Source organism: Platalea leucorodia (genome assembly GCF_965183815.1).
Source record: "Platalea leucorodia genome assembly, chromosome: 17".
NCBI classification, from domain to species: domain Eukaryota; kingdom Metazoa; phylum Chordata; class Aves; order Pelecaniformes; family Threskiornithidae; genus Platalea; species Platalea leucorodia.
The window spans coordinates 5,624,388-5,646,265 of record NC_138839.1 but is presented as its reverse complement, the minus strand read 5'-3'; the positions used below and the strand labels follow the sequence as shown (position 1 = coordinate 5,646,265).

The following is a 21,878-nucleotide window of genomic DNA, read 5'->3' as shown; positions in this document are numbered from 1 at the left end:
GCCTGTGTGGCTGCGTATGTGCAGTGACACATCTGTGTTATAGTGCGTGTTCCCCCTCGTAAGGAGTCTGAGAGACAGCTGGGGCTGCTCTCTTAGGGAACAGCGGTGGTGAGCAGAACTCCCACTGCTTAAATATTAAGTTCATAGGAGAAGTGAAAATGGAGAAATCTGGGTGATGCGAGGTGCAGTGAACTTAGGGGACCCATCAGCAATCTCACACCTGAAAGAAAGTGTTGGGTCCAAACTGAGCTATTACAAAGCCAGAGATGAACCAGCACAAAGGTTTCTGGCGCTGTCCATCGCTTCCCGGGGTAGGATATTCCCCGGCAGGTGCTGCAGCGTCTGACTCGGGCGTAAGGACCAGGGCAGGCTCTGATGAGGCTTGTGGGTGATGTTGGCTGGGCTGGTGTCCGTGCTGGGGCCGAGTGAAATGCAGCCAGGCAGGATTTTAAAGGCAGCACTGGGGGACAGTACTGGTCAGAGCCGATGGCATGGTTGGAAACCAGCAGGGGAAGTCGGGGCGATGCTGATAATGTTTTACCTGTCTCATTTAAAGCAGTAGCTTGCCTGCCCCAGGTGGGAAGGGGAGCCCCGTGCAAGGGCTCAGTTGAGCGCTGCTTGGCTGGGCTCCCGTGCCTGCTGGCTGGGCAGCACCCTGGGCAGGGCGCGCTTGCCTCCTGCCTGGCACTGCTGTCCCCACCCTGCTTCCTGGCCCGGAGGGTCCCCGGGTGGCTCCGTTTCACTGGACTTTGGTTAGATTTTTTTCCGGGAGAAACCAGAATACTTGTGGTTTTCACAAATGACTCCCCCTCTCCTCTTCCTTCTCCCTGCCCTCTGGCCCGGTGCGCTGCCCGTACATTTTTACGCATGCAAATGCAGCGCTTGCTGAGAGCTTGGTTAGGTGATGAGCTGCAGTTGCGGTGTTGGGTCTCTGGGCTTAGGACACTCTCTGGCTGCAGCGTGTCCTGGTGTGCGGAACCTTCCAGCCCTGTGACTAACCTGTCCGGCCACTTTTAGCGAGTCATTTCCCTCGCTAGAGCCTCAGTTTCCCCATCCGTGTAGTGGGGTAATGATGCTGGCCTCCTTTGAAAAGTACATTAAGTTCTGCTTATAAAAAGGATTTAAGGGCTGGTGAGTTCATGGACTGCTCCCCAGCCCTGCTGAGGAGCCCTGCTCTGCCAAAATCTACGGAGCCAAACATGGTGTGTTCACAAAAACAGCCTACAACCTGCTCAAAATACCTATTTAATCAGGTAAATAATCTGCTCGTTTGTTTTAAAGAAAGAGGCTTATATCTGTGTTTACCCAACACGCCTCTTAGAACCTCCCTCGCATTCTTTGCTACTTAGAAAAATAAAGCAACAAAAAATGAGGAAATTCGCTGCAAAAGAAAACCCACCCCTCCTGCGGGCCAAGCGCTCCCGCGGCGGAGCAGCGCTGGCTTCCTGCGGGGCATTGGGCAAGAGGCTTCAACGTCCAGGGTTGTGACACCGGCCACGCCGGGCCCGGCACCCAGCGCTGCCCGGCCGCCGCCGGCGACGGCTGCCCCGCGGGCTCCAGCCCTCCTCGGTGCCGTGCCCCGCCCCGCACGGCCGAGCCCGGACACGCGTGGGACGGCTGTGCCCGGGGCAGCATCCCCGGCGCTGCCCGCGGGCTGCGGGTCCCGCCGGGCCCTGGCCCCGGGGCCCCGGCGCGGCTCGCCCGCCCCCCGCCGCTCCCCCGCCGTTTGCCCCGCGCCGGCGGCTCCTGCCCCGCCGGCTCCGGGGCTCCCGCGGCCACGCGTGGGTCCCGCGCTCCCCGCCGGCGGAGCCGGGTGGCGGCGGCAGCCGGCGGCGATGGGAGCGGGGCACCGCGGCCGCCTCGGTCGGGCCGGTGCCGGCGGGCAGCCCGCGGCCCTGCCCGCCAGCGCGCCCCGGGTGCGGGGCTTCCCCGCGCTCCCTCCCGGCCGGGCCGGGGCCGCGCTGCGGGGCCGGGCGCCGGCTCCGCCCGAGGTGACCCCGCCGCCGCCGCGGCCCGGCCCGGCCCGGCCCCGCACCTGCCCCCGGCGGCGGCCCGGCGCGGAGGCGTGTCCGCCGGCTGCCAGTCACCGCCCCCCGCGGCGGCCGGCGCCCGCCCCCGGCCCCGCTGCCAAAGTGACTCGGGGAGGACCGGCACGGCAATGACATCAGTGCTTTAAACAACTTGTTATTCGGGAGCAATCAGCTGCAATTAGGTATTAATTAAGTATTATGAAAGTTGATTATTTAAGTGAATTCGGCTTTCGTCTCTCCGACTATGGTAAGTAGAGCACAATTGTCCTTTTCCTGCCCCCGGCCCCCCGCCCGCCGCGCGGCGGAGCCCCCGGTCGGTGCGGCTACCGGTGCCCCCGGTGCGGCGCGGAGCTCCGCGCTCCCTGCCCCGGCCGCCGCGCCGCTCGTCCCCGTCCCCGCCGCCGCCGCGGGGCCGGGCGCTGCGGGCAGTTTCTCCGGTGCCCGGGGCCGCCGCCGCCGCGGCGAAACTTTTCCCCGGCGCCGAGGCGGGTGCGCGGGTGCGGGGCGGCGCAAGGGGCTCCCGGGCCGGGCCGAGCGGGGCGCGGGGGCGGCACCAGGTGCTGCCGGGGGCTCGCAGCCTCTTTCACTTTTCTTTCACTTGTTTTACGGAAGTTGGCTTCCTCTCCTGCCGCCGCTCCGGCCCCGCTCTCCCCGGCCCCGCGGAGGCGGGCGGCGAGGTGAGCCGGGGGCTCCGCTCCGCCGGGTCCTTCCCGGCAGCGCGGCGGCCCCCGCGGGCCGGGCCGGGGCGGCGGGCGGGCGGGCGGCGGGGCGAGGCGCGGGCTGGCCGGGAGAGGATGCGGAGGGGAAGTTTATGGGGGTTTTGAAATGATTCTGCGTTTATATTTGTTGTAAGTTGTGTGGGTTGTTTTCTCTTTCATTTCTTTCCCCTTCTGAGCTCTGGCGTCTCGATGGTAAAGGTTGCTTGTCAGGTTCCTGTGCTGTCTAAATGAAAAGGAATTTAATTTATTTGGGACAAGGCAGTGTCAGATGAAGAGGCTGCTTATTACATTTAATGAGTAATTTTTTTTTTTTTTTCCCCAACCTGGGCATATCTGGGATGGGTTTGTTTTTGTCCTTCCATGTGAGGTATATGAGACCTCCCCCACCCCTTCACATCTCGCGGGGAGGAGGAACGGTGGCCAGACTGGGGCAATGTTTTGGTTTTAGATTGCAGGCCCCAGTGCTGGGGCTGGGTGTGGTTTTGGTTATAGCTTTTTGTGGCGCGTCCACTGGTTTTTGATCAGGTATCAAGACAGGGAGCAGGGTCTGGCCTGGTGGTGGGCTGGGCTGGTGCGTGGGCTCAGCTGGGTGTGGTGGTGGACAGGGCTCCATCAGGCTGGGGCGTGACTGCAGCCGGGGTCTCAGGGGCTCAGCGTGCTGGTGGGTTTCCAGCCCCTGGCCAGTCTGGGGCAGGGTCTCGCTTAGATTTTACAAAGTGGGCAAATTCAGAGTTTGGTAGGAATCCCTTGGGCCATGCTACGTCCCTCTTTGGGACTTGGTCCCACCACTTTGGCCACGTACCTGCTAACACAACCATACCTGCTCCTCCAAAATGGTGTAAACCATTCTCTTCTGTTTAAAAACTAAATGGCAGCAATGGGCCAAACAGGCCTGTGCTGGCGATCTGCCATGGTCCAGGTAATTACTGCCGGAGCATATGTGTGTGTGTGTTGTTTTTTTTAATAAGGAGTAAGGTGGTAATAAACTGGTTGATGATTGACTGGGCCTGAACTATGTACTCTGATATTTTGATCGAGAGGATAATTTTGTCGTCATTTATTTCATTTATTTATTTATTTCTATCATTGATATCAGGAACCGAGCGGCTCAGGAACTGCTTCCACCCGCGAGCGCGACGCGCCGGCTCTGGTTGGGTCCAGCCGTGGGCGTGTGGCTGCCTCCCTTCTAGATCAAGGAGCTGGGAGGCTGCGTGGGCAGCCCAGGAGTTAAGGATGTGGTGAAACTGCAGGAGGGCAAATGCTTTAAAGAGTAATAAACAGTGATTTACCCCTGATCTCCATCTCCAGGAGCTGTGGCGGCGCAGCGATGGGATCTGCAGGCAGCTGCCCGGGTGTTCCTGGCCGGGTTTGGCCCCCGGGCGGGCAGGGCCGTGCCCCTGCCGGGGAGGCAGCGCCCCCTGCCGGCTGGAGCCCTGCCCGCTGGCCAATGGGCCCCCGCGCCCGGCCCCCGCCCCTGCCCGCCCCGCCCCGCCCCCCCAAAAAGGGACCGCGAACCCAGCACCTTCCCCCCACCCCAAAAAAGGGACCCTCCTCCTTCTCGGCAGTGGCGTGGGCGCTCGGCCTTCCTGCCGCTGTGCCCAGGTAACACGTGGGTTTCGGTGCTCCGGTGTGGGAACCCGGGGACGCAGTAAGCCATGGAAATGAGGATCTGGGAGATCTGTTTAAGTCAGCATTACGGTCTGTGTGTGGGTGAACCCGTCTTGTCATGATCTCGGGGCAGAGACCTGCCCCATAATCACCACCTCTAACCCTTATCTACTTGGGCCAGCTTATCTCCCTCAGTCGCTGCCTCTTGAATTGTCTCCAAGCCCTCTGGCTGTGGCTCCCCAGAGGCAGTGCCCGAGGGCTGCTCACACGAGTTGCCAGCTGGCAGAGGAAAGTCTGGAGGGGTTTCTTTCCCAGAGGGACTCAGTATGTGGGGTCGGACAGTCTGCTCTTGCCGAGGGCTTTCTCAGCTCAGTCGATCCTTGCATGGACCTTCTAGGGCTAGAAGGATTCATAGTGGTTAAGGGCTGGAAAGAGTTCATGGACTGAGTCCATCCGCCCAGGATCGTGGCAAGATGTTCCCTCCACGTGACTTTCTGCAAGTCTGGTTGTAAATATCTTGAGTGACTGGGCACCTGTCACTTCCTTTGGGAAACTGTTCCACAGCCTAATTATCCTTGGTATGAGATTACAGGAACTGATCTCAGAATGGGGACCAAGGAACCTATGGCATACGGGTGGAGAAACACCTAATTTTCCACTCAAAGGGTCGTTTTGTGACTTTGTTTTGTCAAATCACTGTTGTTGTTTGAAACACCCAGTGGATAGGAACACCTCTGGGCCGGTGCCAACTTTTTTTTTTTTTTTTTTTTTTGACGGTACAGATTTTTGGAGAGACGTTGGTTCGGTCAAGGTTGGTATCGTTCCTGTGCTGAGCTCATGGTCTGCAGAAGGTTCACTGGCAGTTTGTCGGGGTGTTCGGGTCACTTTCTAGTCGTCCTATGAGGTGCTTGTTGGGTGGAAAGCATTCAAGTGCTTGAGCCTACCTAGTGAAGACTCTTCCTTGGGAGAAGGATTTACCCAGGTGGGGATTAACCTTCTCATCATGGCGTTATGCAGGGCCCAGCTATTACTTGAAGAGCGTGCTTCAAAGCCGGTTGAAGTCCGTAGGAGTGTTTCTACTGGTTTGGCGCTATAGAGCGATAACTCACAGAGAGACCAGGAAATTGATCCCTGAGATAATAAACTCCTGTTTCCCCACCTGCACCCTGTCTGCTGGGTCCTATTCCTTCTAAACCAGGTCTGCTACTGACAGAGTGGGGTCTGCTAACGTGTGCAGGTACTGCATCCTTCTACTGTGAAACACAGTGACCGAGAGGGGGAGAGGCAACGTGTACTAAAACTGGCTGTGAATGATACAGATACTTCGGCTGGAAGGGATCAAAGGTTTAATACCTAGCTTCCATATCATCAGTTTCTCTTTCTGTTTTCCTGGACTATTTATGGTTCCACTCTGAGTCTTCCTTGCCGTTACTGAAAAGGACTATCTGAGCTAGGAATTTATTTCAGGGCTTTTGCCTGTGCAGCCTTGTCTGTCCCACTTCCCATGCTGCCAGAGCGCTCGGTTGTCCTCACAGCGAGAGCCTTTGTGGCTACTTTGACTCTCCCTCTAACATCAAATCATACCCCTGGGCTGCCGTGTAGCCTACAATTTAGGTTTCCCTCTGAAAAGTTGGTTGAAAGTATCTGGAAAGTAATGAAAAGTCCTGTGGGAGGTGAAGACAACCATTGCCTGTGCTGCATCTCCCACCTCCACCTGGGCTCCTTCCCTCCCTCCCAGGGTTTGAAGATGCGTCCGTTCCCAGGGTTTGGAGAGCTCAGGTGCCACCCAGGGCTCAGCTCCCAGAAGTGCTGACATCGCAGAGGCCACGCTGGCCGATCCAGCTGGAGTTTGGGAGAACCAATGTCCTCGTCCTCAGCTGCACTTTGCAAAGCGAAGAGGGGGCAGAGGAGGCTTGGCTGGAAGCAGGGGAGGGGCAGAACCTACAGCCAAAAGTCCCACGCGGCACCGTCTCCTCCCCTCCGGTTCAATGCGGACTGGATCAATTTGGACGTCTTCAGCAATAAAAAATGCCGATGTCGTCCTAATTCACCAGGCCCCGAGATGACAGCAAATTTACATTTTTTAATTAAACTAGCAGCCAGTTTTTATGAGAGGGGGCTGGGTTATGCAAATCAAATGGTTGTGTACGAAAGATTAGGAGAGTTTGGGAATAAATTCCACAAATGCTAATAAAAAAAAAAGAGAGAAAATGAGAGGGGGGAGAGAGAGGGACATTGTTCCATTAGCCCCTTTTAGACTGATTTCCCTAGGGAGAAAGCAATGGGGGGTGAGAGATGGAGGCAGCTTTCAGAGACAGGTAAAATCCATTTTGAGGATTGAGAGCCCCTTGGACCAGGACCTTGTTGCTCCCTGTTTCCTCTCGCAGGGGAGACAGAGGCAGACATCAGTAGCAAAAGAAAAACTTGCTAGCTTCTAATCCCCATTCCTGCTTGACCAGCGATCTTGCAGGCTGAAACAGCAGCCAGGGCTGGGGAGCTGCCCCGGGTGACTGCAGCCCGCTTGAGGATGCAGGGGGGGTCCACAGTTCTCAGCCAGAGGGGCATAGGTGGGTCAAGGGCCGGGCCAGGTCACGATGGTGTTGTAGGAGGGTGGACCCGTCAGGGTGACAGAACGGTCCCTGGGTGGGCAAAGCCCAGACTCTGGCCACGAGTGAGTACTGAAGGGGCTACACAGAGCTACTCCAGCTGGGGACTGTCTTTGCACTGGCAGATGGGACACAGAGCGGGGCCAGTGGCTGGGATCGGTACCCTGGGGCTTCCCCCTCTCTTTTGTGCAGCTTTTGCTGGTGGGCTCCTGGTCCCTGGCAGAAGCTTGCTGGTTAGGCTGGCGGTAATACCGATCGCAGTTGTGGGGCTGGGCTGCCATTCCACATAAGTACAGGCTTCGTCTGTTGAACAGAGTGCATTTTGGAGAAGGATGAGGATGCTTTTCCCTCCCCCAGACTGTAGACCCCCTTGTTGCCCAGCCATAGGGCTCTCAGTGGCTGAGTCCAGCTGTTAACTTCTCTTCCCAGTGTGTTAACCTGGCACCAGCCTTCTCCCCTCTTTCTCAAGAGACTTCCCGTTTTTATTCATGTGGTGATTCCAGAAAATAAAAGAGTTTGTCAAGCATTTTCGAGAACAAATAGTTACAGTGAACCAAAAACATGCACTTCACTCATGTAAAATATGTTCTTGTTTAAATTTCCGAAAGAATTCCAAGTTCTTGTTGCGTTTGGGAATTAGGTGTGGTGGCCAGGTACCGAAGCAATTGTTTGCTCTGCCATGGAGAAACACAACCAGAAAATTTCTGGAGGCTGGGAAACTGCTTAAAGCTTCCAGTCCTAAGGCAGTTTCGTGCTCAGAATAAAAGCTGAACAACCCGTGTAGGTTGGCAAGAGAGAGCAAGGGGTGGAGAGGAGATACAAGGAAAAAGGATGGGTAGACTAAAGTCACTCGGTGCAGTTTATGGCAATCCCCTGAGGATTTGGTGCCTCACTAGAGAATTTTGCCACCCATTCCTGGTTTTGGGGTGTGAAATGATGATTCACCTACATGCACATGTTTTGCTTTGGAGAGGTGACATTTTAGCAGAGGCTCTTGTGAAATCAGTAAAAACACCAAGACCAACTGGAGCATTTCTGGAGGTGTTCCCCACACCCAACACCTACGTCCCGGTCGCCCTGTCCTGCACATGCACATCTGCCCCAGACTCTCACCCACCTCCATGCTCCCGGACACTCACGTGCCCTGTGTTGGTGTTGTGCTGAACTTTGTGTTCTCCAAGTTGCTCTCTCAAGACATCGCCTTCCTCTGCACTCCGGTTCTGTGTGTTTGCATCATCGTGGCAATACGTGGACGTTCCTTAGCGGCAAGAGAAGACAGTGTGGTCTGTGCCCTGTGTGTTAGGTGTCCCTGTGCTCCCACCGCTGCTGCTGTGCGTCCCCCACCGTTCCTGCTGCCGGGGGGAACGATGGCCTTGGCAGCAGGCTTGGTCCGCAGCCGCAGGCAGGTGGTTGCACAGGGGATTTTTGTGACGTGAGTTTCTGAGCTGAACTAGGGCCAAGTTCAGCCTAAATCTAACAAAGAGAGCTCCAGAACAGGTCTGTGAGACATGGCAGAGTCTGAGGATTTGGTGTGGGATGAATAACTCCTAATCTATAAAGTGGGCATAATCATACTCTCCTGTGCAGCCCAGAGCCAGGGCTGGGCGCTTCAGTGATGGAGATAAGTGAATGAGGCCTGGCTGCTGTCCATGGATGGGTGCGGGGGTCGGGCAGGAGTGCTCCTCCCTCCAGCCGGGGTGTGGTGGCTGGGGTGTGGGAGAGCTGAGCCCGCTCGGCTTCCCGGGAGCTCCAGTGCCCGCCTGACCCGTGGCACCCTCGACGTGCCGGCAGCTGCGGTGCCACGGGCTGCGAGCACCCGTGGGTCCAGGGCGGGTTGTCGTGGACCTGCAAGGGGGGCTCTCTGGGACCTGGGCAGGGAGGTGCAGAGCTCCAGCTGGGCTTTTCTGTTGTAATGGTGCCGTGGTGTCAGCCCCTCTCCTGAGACTGGCTGGGCCGGGGCAGAGCAGAGGAAGAACCGGGAACTTCTAGCTTCCATACATGGGAAACTGTCAAAAGCCAGGTAGCAACACCAGCTTTTGTCTGGTATTTCCAGAAAAACCCGGCGGGACCTGGCATCCCAGGGCATAATTTATTATGGAAAAATAAAATAATAAAGTCCCAATCCCTTTGAGGCCTGAGTCATAGAAGCATCTTCTCATTAAAGCAGCTCCACCTCTCTGCATGGTGTTTGCCAGCACCATGCCTGTATGAATCCACTCCCTGAGCCGGCCCGCCCAGGGCAGCCCTCCTCCTCCTCGCTGCCTGCGCTTCCCCAGCACACCTCTCCTCCAGCACCCCTTCCCCTATCTGGAGGAACACGAGCAGTTCCACATGTCAAGCCAACTTCTCCCCAGGCCTCCCTTCTTCGGGCCAGGGCGATGTTTTGTTGGCGTGTTTTGTAGACAAATGTCTTCATCTTTTCACCCACCTTCCACCCCCTGTGCTATCAAGTTCTCTGGGCACAGCCCTGGCTCCCACATCCCCCTCTCGTTGCCACGTGGTGTGGAGGTGTGCGTGGTATCTTTCCATGGCTTGAAGCTCTCTTCCAAGTGGCCCTCTGCAAGCAGAGAAAGGAGAGGAAGCTGCTCCGGGAGTAATTACCATCTGCATGTCCCAAAGGCAGGCAGCAGATGTTAGCAGAGGAGGACCGGGTTGGAAGAGGGTGAGGGAACAGAGGCTGGGGAGAGAGGGGCTGATTTTTCTTCTTGATTGCATATGAGTATTTTTAACAGAAGCTCGGTAGGACAAGAATGACAGTTTTGCAAAGTTGATCCATGCGCTTGGAAACTTTCAGAGAAAGCTCCTTTGCTTGCTCTTGCTGTGTTTTCAGTCATTCACTCATGCTTTTCTCAGCCTTTTTCTATGCTGCACTATTTAACTCTTCTTGCTAAATAGCTTTCCTTTATGTCCTCCTTCCTTTCCTTATTCCCACAGTCCCATCACTCTTTGGTACCCTCCTGGACTTCCCAGTCTGCCTTTGATTCTGTCTTGGTTCCCCCCCCCCATTATCTTACTCTCTTTATTTTTCATTTCCCCATTTGTCTGTGGGCTGATACTCAGATGAGCAAACTTATTCCAGTTAAAGGAAGTCATGAATATTAGGATTTTTCTATCAAACAATGAAATATGGCTCAAATTACTCTAAAGAATAGGGCCCTTTTCATAAACCACCTGCTGTTTTCTTTGAAAGAAAGCACAACCCCTCGCCTGTGTGCTTCAAGCAGTTGTCTCTCATCTCCACCTCGCCAAGCTTTGCCGTTCCAATTTCTTCTTCTGAATTTGTTGCTCTTGGTGGAGTAAGTCTGCTCTTCCCAGACTGCCAGCACCCAATGAGTCTGGGTTTGGACAAGTTGGGACAGGATGGTGATTCTGGCAAGATCCTCACTACTTTGAACGATGGTTTGTGATTGTGCTTTTTTGATTGCGGTGTGCTTATTTGGGGGTTTTATTTTTGTTTTCAACAACATTTTGGTCTGAAACTCATTACCTCTCAGCTTGACTGGTAGAGGGATATCATATTCAGATGTTAGCACCCAGCGGGGCATGGAGACGCAAGACACCCCTGCCTTCTCCTCATCTTGCTGGTGTGGACCATCCCTCTGCCCCGGTCACGAGGAGGGCTGTGGTGGAGGTGTCCTGCTCAGGCCTGGACACCAGCCTGGGGCTGTGGTCATGCCCTCCTGGCTTTCACGGTAAGCCCCTGTGTGTGCCGAGGCTGAGCTGAGCTCTCGTTCCAAACTGATCTGTCAGGGCTGATTTTAGTACACCCCGGCTCACTGCTGAGGCTGGGAGTTGAATTTGTCTGGCTGTTCCCAGTGAGGTGAGGGCTCTGCAGCACCCCAAGAAAGAAGTTAGAATAGATGTGTGCTGGAGGTGAGTCCCTGAGCCAGGCAGGTCCCCCCTGCGGGGACTGGGGTCCACGCTGCTGTCCCCTTCCTCCCAGCCACGTGGCTTTGGAGAAGGAGCTGTGAGCGCCGCGGCTGCGGACGCTCTTTCTCCTGAGACCTCAGAAAGCCAGGTGTGTGCTCCGTGACATCCTACCTTGGCTGTGCTTGGCCAGATGGTGCCCTGCCTTTGCCAGCATCAGTGCAGCTTGGCCGTTAGCCCATTAGCGGGGATGAGGAGAGTGGTGGAGCTGTACCCCATGGGCCTGGAGAAGTGTGGGCAGAAGGGTCTCTACACTCCCCTTGAGAGCTGCCACAAGGCAGGCGTGGGCAATGCCAGATACAGGGACAATACAGGACACCAACTTGTGTCAGACTTGTGTTTTGTTTTCAGTCCAGCCTATTTATATTCATCATAGTTGCTATTTTTCCCCCAGTTACACAGATTTGTCTCGTCCTCGCTATCTTCCACCTTCCCTGAGCAAACCTTGCTGTTTTCCACATTTCTGTCCTGGGAGATGCACTTGGGCAGGGACCACTCTTCTCCGAGGAGGCAGCTCTCGGTGGTGCGCTCCTTGCAGGAGGCTGGCCCAGCCTCCCGCCCTCTCCAACCCAGCCCCACGTTTCCCTGGACAGAAACTGCATACACAGCCTGGGCTGTGTGAACACGGAGTTTGTTTTGCCAGGGTGACCTGTTTAATCATCTCATTTTCTGGTGGCCGTTTATTCCTCGTTTCCACGGTTACAGCCCCATTAAGAGGAGAAGCAATAAGGCAGCGAGTCAAACAGGTAATAAAAACATTAAAGCCATGTGCGCATTGGGAGGGAGGGAGGGCGAGCAGCACTCAGTGAGACGAGACGGGCCATGCCAGGGAGACAGAAGGGTCGTGGGGAGCCTCTGCATGGTGGGGTAACACCGGGCTCCGTACCCAACCTCTGCAGGGGCCTGGCTGCCGACTCAGCATCCTACAGCATCCTACCCCGCTCCCTTGGAGCCTGCTGCCACGCAGGACAGCGTCACTGCCGTCAGTGTGCCGCTCTCACCATCGCTGTGCTGCTAATGCAGAGTTGCAAGTGGCCAAAAGCACTTGAAATCAGAGTATTTTTGCAACTATATTTTATTCCACGGCTGTGACTGTCTGGCAAAACTTGTAACTTGCTGCTTCTGTTTAGTTACTGTGCTGCTGGTGGACGCAAGCATTTGCCATTGTAATAGCTCTACCATGGTACTTGTCACGGTACCTGCTATTACTGATGTCAGCTGCGCTGATACCCCGAGGAGTGCGGCTCTGCAGAGTTGTGCTTCTGCACAGTTCCTAAAGTACTAACTGTTCAAAATACTCCACTAACGTATTTACAGCTAGCTACCTAAACCAACACAACCAAGAGTATCACGACAGTGGTTTGAGGCTTTCCTAGGTAGAGTAACTATCTGTTTGTGGAAGGGCGTATTTCTGCAACCTCCAGGAGAAGGTCAGGCTCCATGGAAACAGGATAGCTAGGTCTCTGCTCCCTGGCAGCGCGGCGGCTGCCAGCAGGCGACTGTGGGGTGGGGAGCGGGTGGGAGCTGTTCCTCTGGGAGCAGTGGGGCTGCCTTATGGCCATAGATAGAAATCAAGGGAGAGCTGTGGAGGGCAGGCAGCGTAGCTGTGAATTACCTCTCTCCTGCTAGGAGGAATCCCCAGATTTCTGTTTTTCTATTGTGGGCTCATAAAAGGAAAGTAGCAACACTAAGCACCCTAAAGAAACTTCTCTAGAGTGAGGAGAAGGCAAAGAGCCCTGCTGTCTTGAGAAGAAGAAGGGGCTTGCTTTCTGAGCAGCTCACTTTCCTCCGGGCAGTGTTCCTCAGAGGTCTTGGTAGGTGGGAGCCTTTTGTTACTATATGCTTGTTATCCCAAACCTGACTTTGTCAGCAAGGGGATTGTGGCCTGTCTCCCTTGGGAAATTGCGCCCTAGATGTACTCTTGCGCATAAAACCATGACCTGACTACAAAAGCGAGCTGTTACTTTTCCTTATCATTTCCCAGTGGCCGTGGAGGCCAAGTGGCATTGGATCTTGGATAAAGAGATGTTAGCGAGTGAGTTGACATTTTTGATACCTGTCTTTCATGTGAGGGCCAGTAGCTGTCTCTGATGGTCAAATGGAGATTGAAACGATGTTACTAAGAAATAATTTTAAAACTTCATTGGACACTGCAAGCCTGAGGCTTGGATTTTCAAAGTCATGCTATGTTGGCCAAATTTTGTTTCTTTGGAGTGGGAGGTTTATCAAAATTGCCACATCTCAGAGCAGCGAGGAAGGCTGGAAAATATAGACTTTGTGAAGCCGCTCTTCATTTCAGACAGCCTGTAGGATTGGTCTGTGAGCTGACTTGGTAATTAAGTATGAAAATGGTTCTCCAGGACCCACTGCCTCTCACCATACTGATGTGAAGGGTCCCATCCGTTCCTGAGCGTGGGGTTTGACCTTCCTTTGTGGATCTCTGGCTACGCCGTGTTGTGCTGTGTAATTACCCAGGGTAGGTACAAACCCTGATGCTTTAGGCAAGCTGCTTATAAGTAGCGGGCTTAGGAAAAACAAGCAAACTGCGTAGCTGAAAACTCCCCTGCTTGGAATGAGCTTGAGCTTCTGGGTCGCTGTCGTAAAGGAGCAGGTGCCCACGGGCTGGGAGGGTTCTGGCCTTTGAACGAGGGTGAGTTTTGCTGTGGATGAAGAGGTTAAATATAACAGTCTCCCTCATATAGGTGGCACAGCCCAAATGGCACAACAAAAATATTCAGAAAAGCAAACGAGAGCAAGAAAATAATCATGGAAATGTAGGGAAATGGAGTAAACTAACTCTAAGTCTGTTTTACCTGCTAGCTCTCTCTGTTGAAATATTCTACCCTGTTACAGCCCCGCTTTGTCCCCTTGCAATTTTTTTATTTATTTCTAATGTTGTTTTGGGTTTTATAGTTTCTTTTCTCTGGACTTTATCAGAAAGCATATTTGTGGTGAGCGCCTGTGAAAGGACCTGGCTTGCTGAGTAAATATTCAACGTGGAAATGAGCCGCATGACCTTGAGGGGGGGGAGAGGGAGGAAAGCTGAGAGAAATTCATAAAAAGCTGAAAAAGAAAAGAACAAGGAGAAGGGAGGGGAGAGGAAAAAAAAGATAAAAGGCCTGGCCAGACTGGGAGAAGTCACACAGGAGAGAAATATTGGTCTTTCTTGTTAAAGCGGTGGTCGGACATGTAGTATTAGACATCTTAAAGAGGCCCGATTCTCGGCTGTGCTAAGCACTGACACTTTGAAAAATAGGCCCATTTAAGGTGACTCAAGTTGGGCAACAAAAGTCAGTAGTCACTTTAGATCATCTTGGCCTGTGTTCAGAAGGGTGAATTTTATCCTTGGCGAAAGGCCAGCGAGAGGCCTTTCTGTGTACTGTTCCCGTTCCCAGAATAGGACGTGGGGTGGCTCCTGGACCTCGTGCCGGTTCTCCGGGGCAGGGGCAGAAACCACTGTCCCTAAGCTCTGCGCCGAGCCTCTGCCTGCCCTGCCCACGCGGGGAGCAGCGATCGCTGGCTGGACTCACGTGCCACAGCCCCGTTGTTCTCGAGTTTGAAAACTGGGCTTGAATTTATTTGTGGACTTTTCTGGGGGCTGTGGGTGTCTGGGAAAGGTGCCGGACAGAGCAAACGGCCCTGTCTTCAGTGCATGGGCAGTAAGCAGCAGCAGTGCAGGTTTACCCACCACCCACAGGGTCCCTCTGGTGTGTGAGATGGAGAAGTAGATATTTGCTTTTGGAAACTGGCGAGGATCTCGGTCAGAAAAGACCATGAAAACACTGTTGCGAGGAAAACGCATAAGAAAATTTGGGTAGAAACACGCCGCCATCGCTACTGGAGACCAGTATGTGAAGCCCAAGCGCACTCTGGAGTTTGGGTTTCCAGAACTGCCTGGTTTGGGCTTGAAGGTTTTTCCTTCAGTCCCACATCTAGGCCTGGATGATCTAAACTGGATTTTAAAATTGTAGGGATTGGAGAGAGACGAGCACTGAATTTCTGCGGGTTTGTATTTTTTTCTGTATAGGATGTTCCTCTAGCGTGTCCTTAGTATCTTGATGACACCAGGGCGGGGAAGCCCCTCGATCCTGCAGCTGCAGCCGTCAGCTCTCTGCTGCCCGTTCCCGTGAGTCGCAGGAGGGATCTGGGCACCCAAGGAGCCGGCACCCAGCAGTCATGGGGGGCTGGAGCAGAAACCCTTACGCTGGTCTCCAGGCAGCTGATGGCTTCTGCTAGTTTTTTGTTGTTTGAATGCATGAAAAAAAGTCTGGATGCATTTAGGATCCCCTTAGAGCTCATCATATTGTCATTTCTTTGGCTCCCCAAATTATCTTCATTTTCTAGAGGGGAAGTCTAACTTCACTGGCATCAGCACTTCAAAAACGCTGCACACTGACATAAGCATTTCAGAGTGTGGGGCAAGGACCATGCCGAAGCTGAGCCCTCATTTGCGTTGAAACAGTGCTGATTACTATTCTTTGGTTAAAACAAAATAGCTGCACTAATGATCTTTGCGTACACATCTTTAAATTTTTCTTCATTTAGGTGGGAGGATGATTTATTTCTTTCCATAAGCCTGAAAACTGTAGAATTAGATTTTCATTGCTCGTATGGGAGAGCCCTACTGAATGGGGGAGAGCTTTTTTTGATTTCTTTCCAGTTGGAGTGCGTGAAAGAGTAGGGAAAAGTCTTGTCTAGTGATGACCTCAAAATAATTTCTATAGCAGTGCAACGTGATGTCAGACAGCCAGTATGCAGCTGAGTGGGAAGTGCAGACAGTGGGGGCACGGGTGCCTGACACAGGGGAAAACCGGCATAAATAAAAAACATTAGTCCAAGGCTTTGGGAGGAACTAGAGCAAAGTCACCAGTGCAGATGCCAGGGCAAGGAACTGTAACTGTACGTTTAATAGCTTTGGATGTTTGCTTTTATGTGACAGTTGCTGTTCAAGCAAACAGATTGGAGAATTCCAGACTTGCATGGATTTCAGGGATTTTATTTATGTGTTTGGCACAGGACATGGGCAGGATGGGAGCACAGGGGGTGTATGCAGCAGGAGGAAGGGCCCGATGATCTTTAAGGTCCCTTCCAGCCCAAGCCATTCAATGAGTCTGTGGTACCCTGCTCCTCCCTGCCCTTGCGCTCACTACCCTGTGCACCTTGATTTACCCACGCCTGTTTGTTCGCTGAGCCGAGCCTTCCCCTCTCACTCCTGTCTCCCTTCTCTGCCCTGAAGTCATTCTCCCTGCAAACTCCCCTCGCTCACCTGCTCTCCGCTGCTCCTAGCATTGTCCTGCCCTCCCAAGAGCATCCGCTGTCCCATTCCCGTGTATGCACGTCCTCTGCCTCCCCGACGATGGTGCCTGTCACTAACCTGCTCGGCCAGGGACCTCTGCAGCCTGCAGGAGCCCTACCCTGTGCTGAAAGCCCCATCTGGAGAGCAGTCGGTCATGCCCCGTGTGCCTGCCCTGCCTGGCCTCCCCGGTCTGGCTTTGGGTTCAACTGCAACTGTCCAAAGAGAGCTGAAAGGCAGAGGCATGTTTTCGCAGTTTATTCTCCAAAAGGAAAGCCTGCGAGGGGTGAGGGGCAGACTCCTTGCAGTGAAGGTGTTAACAAATAGCAGGTGATTAAACATGACAAGCAGTGACATTTCTGTGTGGGGTTCTCAGTACCAGCAATGCCAAGAATGAAGCTATAAACCCTGACATTTTGTGTTATGCACTGAGGTTTTTAATAGACATCTTTCTCTCCCTCCCCCCTGTTTATTTCTTTTATTCCTTTTTTCTCTACTGTCCCCTTCTCCCTGTCGCTCTCCTCTCTCTTCCTGACCCTCACCCTGCCTCTGCCCCGTCCCAAGTGCCCCCCGCCTCCTCTTCCCATCCCTCCCTCCCTGCCCTTATCTTTGCTCCCTTGCTTTACCAGACTCATTTGTTTGATGGCCTTCACTTTTTCTTTTGTTTCTCTCTTCCTCCCTATTTTCTTGTTACACTTTTCCAAGCTTTCTTGCTTTTTGTGGCGTCATTCCCCCTTCCTTACTCTTCTCTTCCTCCTCTTAACTCCGGTCTCTGCCATATGCACACACGCTTGCAGTCGTTCTCACACATACGCACTCCCACACTTTATTGCACACACACCGCCACTTTCAGCACACTTTTCTGCTCTCCCCCACACGCTCTCGCTCTCTCCTGCACCGTCTCTCACATGCGCTCGCACTTGCTCTTTTCTTTCTGTGCTTCCCCTCTCTTGCTCTTCTTTGTCTTTGTTACTCCCTTCTGCTGTCATCCTCCCTCTGTCTGTTCTTTTCCACTCTCTCCCCTTCTCCCTCCCTTTCCTTTCTCTTTTTGGGGCCTGATGTAATACGCTAACCATGGGCAGCCAGGCCAGTTGCTTGTCAGGGAGCAGGTGTCCCACCCCTGAGTGATGTTTTTGTTAATAACATTTTTGCCCTGACTCAGAAGCTGGCGTTTTGGAGATCGGTTGGTGGGTTTTTTTTAAGGACAGGAGCTGAGGAGGCTGTGCTTTTGGGAACAGTTGCTGGGTTTGCGCTAAAAGGACTGCAACAGTTGTTCTGCTGAGCAAGAAACGTTGGAACAACTGCAGATTCCCCCCCCACCCCCCCCATATCTATCCAAAGGGCATTTGGAGGTGACACCCAATGCACCGTCCCCCTTGCGGCCAGCTCTAATTGGAGCCGACGGGCTGCCGCTGGCTCTGGGCTTTAGGAACGGGGCACTCCGTTGGAGTTTGCCCTACCTGGTAGCCCTCTGTATGAGAAACAACCTTTCCTCGTCTGCCTCTGCTGCCTTCTCCTGATGGGGTTATGGGCACAAAATTAGCAAAATGCTAGGGTGACCAGAGCATTCAAACACAGAGCTCTCCTCCATATCAGCAGGTCACCTGGTCTCCAGGGCTCAATAGTAGTGGCCCGGCTTCACGATCTGAACATAAGAAAGTGGTCTCCATGCACAGAAAGATAGAAGGGTTCGGTGGCAGTCATCTGCTCCCCAGTGCATGACCTGCCTGGCTCACTGTGTCTTATCAGGCTACCATCTCCATGGAGAGGCCAGGGGGCAATGTGTGATGCTTTCCACTCGGCAGCATGGAAATTGCGTGGGCTGGCCCATCAGAGCCTGTCTTCTCTGCCGAATCAGCCTGACTATCAGCACCAGGGTCTGCATCTTCCCCATCTGGCTGGCCCCAGTGACGGTCACACTGCAAAAGCCATCGCGAAGTGCCTCTTGGGAACTTGAAGCATCTCCAGAAGCTCTTCGAGCTGCACGGCGATTCCTTGTCATTCGCCTTTGGGAGTCTCTGCCTCTCCCCAGGTCCCTGGGGAGGGTCTGTAGGGAGCTCCTGGAGAATTATTGTGCACACGGTGTCTGTGCTGCGTGTCGGTGGCTTACCAGCCCATCGCTGTAGCCGGCACATCTGTGCTGAGAGCATCCAGGGCAGGCGAGAGGCTTTAGTGGGTGGACAACGAGGACAGAGGCTGGGGCAGCTCCCAGGTGCGGGAGGGCGCTGGGGCCCCAGTGTAAAGGGCTTAGCAGGTATTTGAAATGAGTCCAAACTAAACTGCACCTTCAGTCCCAGTATTTTCTCTTCCTTGACTCTGCAGGCACTCTAAAAATCAAAATACTTCCCCCTAAAGACCCCGCCTTCCCATAAAAGTGCCTCTCCCTCCCTGTCCGCTCAGGTCTTATTGATCCAGCACCACAGACGGTGGCTGCAGCTTGAGTTGCCAAGTAGGGCAGATCGATAGACTTGGTATGGGATTTTTGGCAGCTGGGACATCCATTTGTGCCTCCTCCCCTCCCACCATCCATCCAGGAAACGGCCAGCATCACAGGGAAAGCAGGAGGAGCAAAGCCCTGTCCTCACGCTTTCCTCTCACCTTGGCCTTCCTTCCCTGTCCTCTGTGCTGCAGCCGCCAGGACTGGAGGTCTCTGCGGGAGCATGTGTGAGGCCGCAGAGAGGGCACGGCATGTGCAGAGCCAGAGTGGTCCCGTCCCCTGCGCTGGCTTCGCTGGCCCCTCACTGACGCTTACCCTTTGCAATGGCCAAGTTCACCCTTTTGTATACTGGGGCAATCCTGTGGGTCATTCCAGCGTCCCCAAGAGCAGGATTTGGCCTTTATTGTTTGCAGTCTTTTTATTTAACAAGAGCTTCTTCCCTGCCTAGATCCAAAGTAACTCCCCTCTGCCCTTCTTCCCTGCTGTGGCCATCAGTGCTGCCGTCATCTTTCCGCGGATGGGGAAAGCAAGGCACGGTGACATGAAGTGACTTCCTGAAGGCCAGAGAAGGAGTCAGTGCCGGAGTTGGGGTTAGACGCCACGTTTCTGGCTGCCCTTCGCCAGCACTCAGCCCCTTGGCCATGGGCCTGGGACAGTGCTTCTTCCCCACTGATGAGGCTTCCCAGGGTGCCCCATCTGTGTGTCTCCAGCATGAGCTGGGGAACCGGAGGCGGAGGGCAGCAGTGGGGAGGAGAGGGGTGCTGTGCAGGCAGCTTCCCCTGCTCCATCGTGTCAGGAGAGAGTGGTTAGCTCTGCTGTGAGACGTCCTTAACCCTTGCCAAGCCTCCTGGCTGCCGAACCTCTGACAGGTGCCGAGCGCCGCGCACAGTGAAGTTAATGAAATGAGTATTTCGGGGAGGTGGGGAGGGAGGCTCTGTACTGCACCCTGGGGCCCTGGCTTTATTAATGGTGACCTGCCATTAAAGACTAAAGTGCTAACCTGGTCATATTTAGCAGCTTTCAATGGTATCCCAGTGGCCTCTGCCTGCAATATCAACTCCTGCCTTCCCCCCGCAGCCCCAGGCCGGCAGGAGCTGACTCCAGAGTTTCTCTGCTACGATGAGTCTGGTGGGCAGCACTAAGAAGTCTCTGCGCTGCTGCTGCCAGACAGATTTCCACCCCCTCCTGCTGCTCTGAGCAGCTTCCCCCTCTTACTGCCAGGTCTTGCCAGGGAGCGCTTGGAAAAGAGGACCAAATCCTGGCATTGTCATGATCTCCTTTGCTCAGACAGAGCCTGGGGGTCACTAGGAGAGGGAGACATGCCAGTATGAAGCTCGCAGGATTTGGCCATGAAGGAGAGGCATATTCAGGCTCTGCAAAGTGCTTCCACAGAGCTGTCCGAGAAAGCGCTGGCAAATTATCCCTCCGAGGTGGCAGGCTGGGAAACGAGGCAGCAGCTCTGCCAGACCTGATTAAAACAGGACTTGAGGCTAGCAGCTTCAGGTCAGAGCAGGAGGGCTGCTCTCAGTGCTACTGTCCCTCTTACTCCAGTCCAAGAGGGACTTGGAAAACCCAAGCATGGGGGGATGTCCCCTAGGGGACAACAGCAGTTGGATATTGTAGTGACAGGCACTTGAGAAAGATGCTGGGGGCTGCTACTGCTGCTGGTCCAGGCAGGGATCAGTGTTAGCAGAAGAAAAAAAGCCCCAGAGTCTCCTTGAAGCTAATTCTGCTCTCGATGCCTCCCTAGAAGCAAGACCCTGCTGTGCTCTGTGTGCCAAGTGAGATTATTGCCTTCCCTGATCACTTCTTCTTGGATTAAAAACTCAGCACAGAGTCTTTTGCCATGTGTTATTCCAGGATACCCGCTAGAAACTCCACGTGGTGCAGACCCTGGCAGAGGGATGGGGGAATCACGGGGCATCGCCAGCTCGGGCTGCTCGTGCTGCTCAAGACAGGAGGTGGGGATGCGCCTGCCCCCTCACACCTCCGTTTTGCCTGGGGTGAAAGCATGAAGAGCGATGCCGTAAGGGATTTTCCTCTCCCCAGCAAGCCCTGTAAGCCACAGATCCCTCGTCCTCACAACCCTGCCCTTCACACGGGCATGTTTGTCAGTGTGGGCTTCAAGCCATTCCCCAGCAGAGCCAGCGAGGGCAGGGGCCTTGTTCCAGCGGGGAGCTCCAGCCCTCACAGCCTCCCAACAGGACGAGTGCCGGTTTGGCAGCCAGGCTGGGGGCAATCCTCGCTCTCTCGTTTGGCTCTGTGCCCCAGCTGATCCGGAGCCAGGTTTTGCTGTAATCCCTACATCCTGTTGCAGGTCCTTAATCAGCTGGAGCCAGCCTGGAAAAAAACCAAAAACCCAAACCCCAAACTGTTGTGGTTAAAGCTCCCCACTCCGGGGTGGTGGGGAGGAGTGTGCAGCAGCCTTCCCAGGCACCAGGTGGGAGGCTGGAAGGGCTGGGAGAGATTGCAGCTCCCTTGCTAGGGATGGAAGCAGAGGAAAGGGTAAGTGTGTGTTTCTGCTGGGGGTCTCAGCAGGACCCACTCATTGCTGTTCCCCTGCAGAGGGGATGGGTCTGGGTTTGAGGCATTGATTCCTCCTGTTCTCCCACCACCAGCACAGCTAGGGATGCCGCCCCTTCAGCCCTCGCTGGGCAGGCTCGAAAACTCTCTGGGTTGTTGTCGAGTTGTTTTTTTTCCCATTTAATGCATAGAATAACACTGATGGGTCTGAACAGCTCCAGCCAGGCGACGAGGGGAAAGAATAACAAGCTCCTGAATGTCAGGCAAAATTATGGGCCATTGCTATTTAGGGTGAGTCTGGTGGATTTAGGGCCTCTCTGTTCTATTGTCCCAGCAGCTCTGAGCATTGGAGCAGGCGAGACACAAGTCGGGAATTTTATTGCAGAGCATGTGCAGGGGAAGGCTGGTTCTGAGCGTTTCTGGAGTTGAACAGCAGCGGTGGGGGATAGGGGACAGTTTCTGTTGGAAAGTTGGTGAGATGTGATACTGGGAGGAGGTAGGAGACTGGAAATCCCGGAGAAGTGGTCACCCAGCAGAGAAGAGAGCCCCTTTGCTTCCTGCTCTTTGTCAGGATTCAGCTCCAGATGTTCATCAAACTCCCCAGTCCGTGTAGCGTTGGTCTCCGTCCATCGGACCTTCGCTGGCTGTCCGGACGACACTCTTTGCAGGAGCTTCCCGTGGCAGACCCTGCTGGTCTCCCTTCTGCATTTTGCAAGCACATGGCTGCTCAGCCCC

General features: G+C 54.4%; 1 protein-coding gene across 1 annotated transcript in view; it reads left to right on the top strand.

Annotated features, from left to right (window-relative positions):
• Nucleotides 1-2,228: 2,228 nt before the first annotated feature.
• Nucleotides 2,229-21,878, top strand: part of CASZ1 (castor zinc finger 1) — a gene marked incomplete at its 5' end in the record, with an annotated part of 92,730 nt that continues 73,080 nt past the window's right edge. Inside the window, one exon of the mRNA XM_082329162.1 lies at nt 2,229-2,277. Coding sequence (XP_082185288.1) covers nt 2,229-2,277 — 49 coding nt within the window. The remainder of the gene's footprint in view (nt 2,278-21,878) is intronic.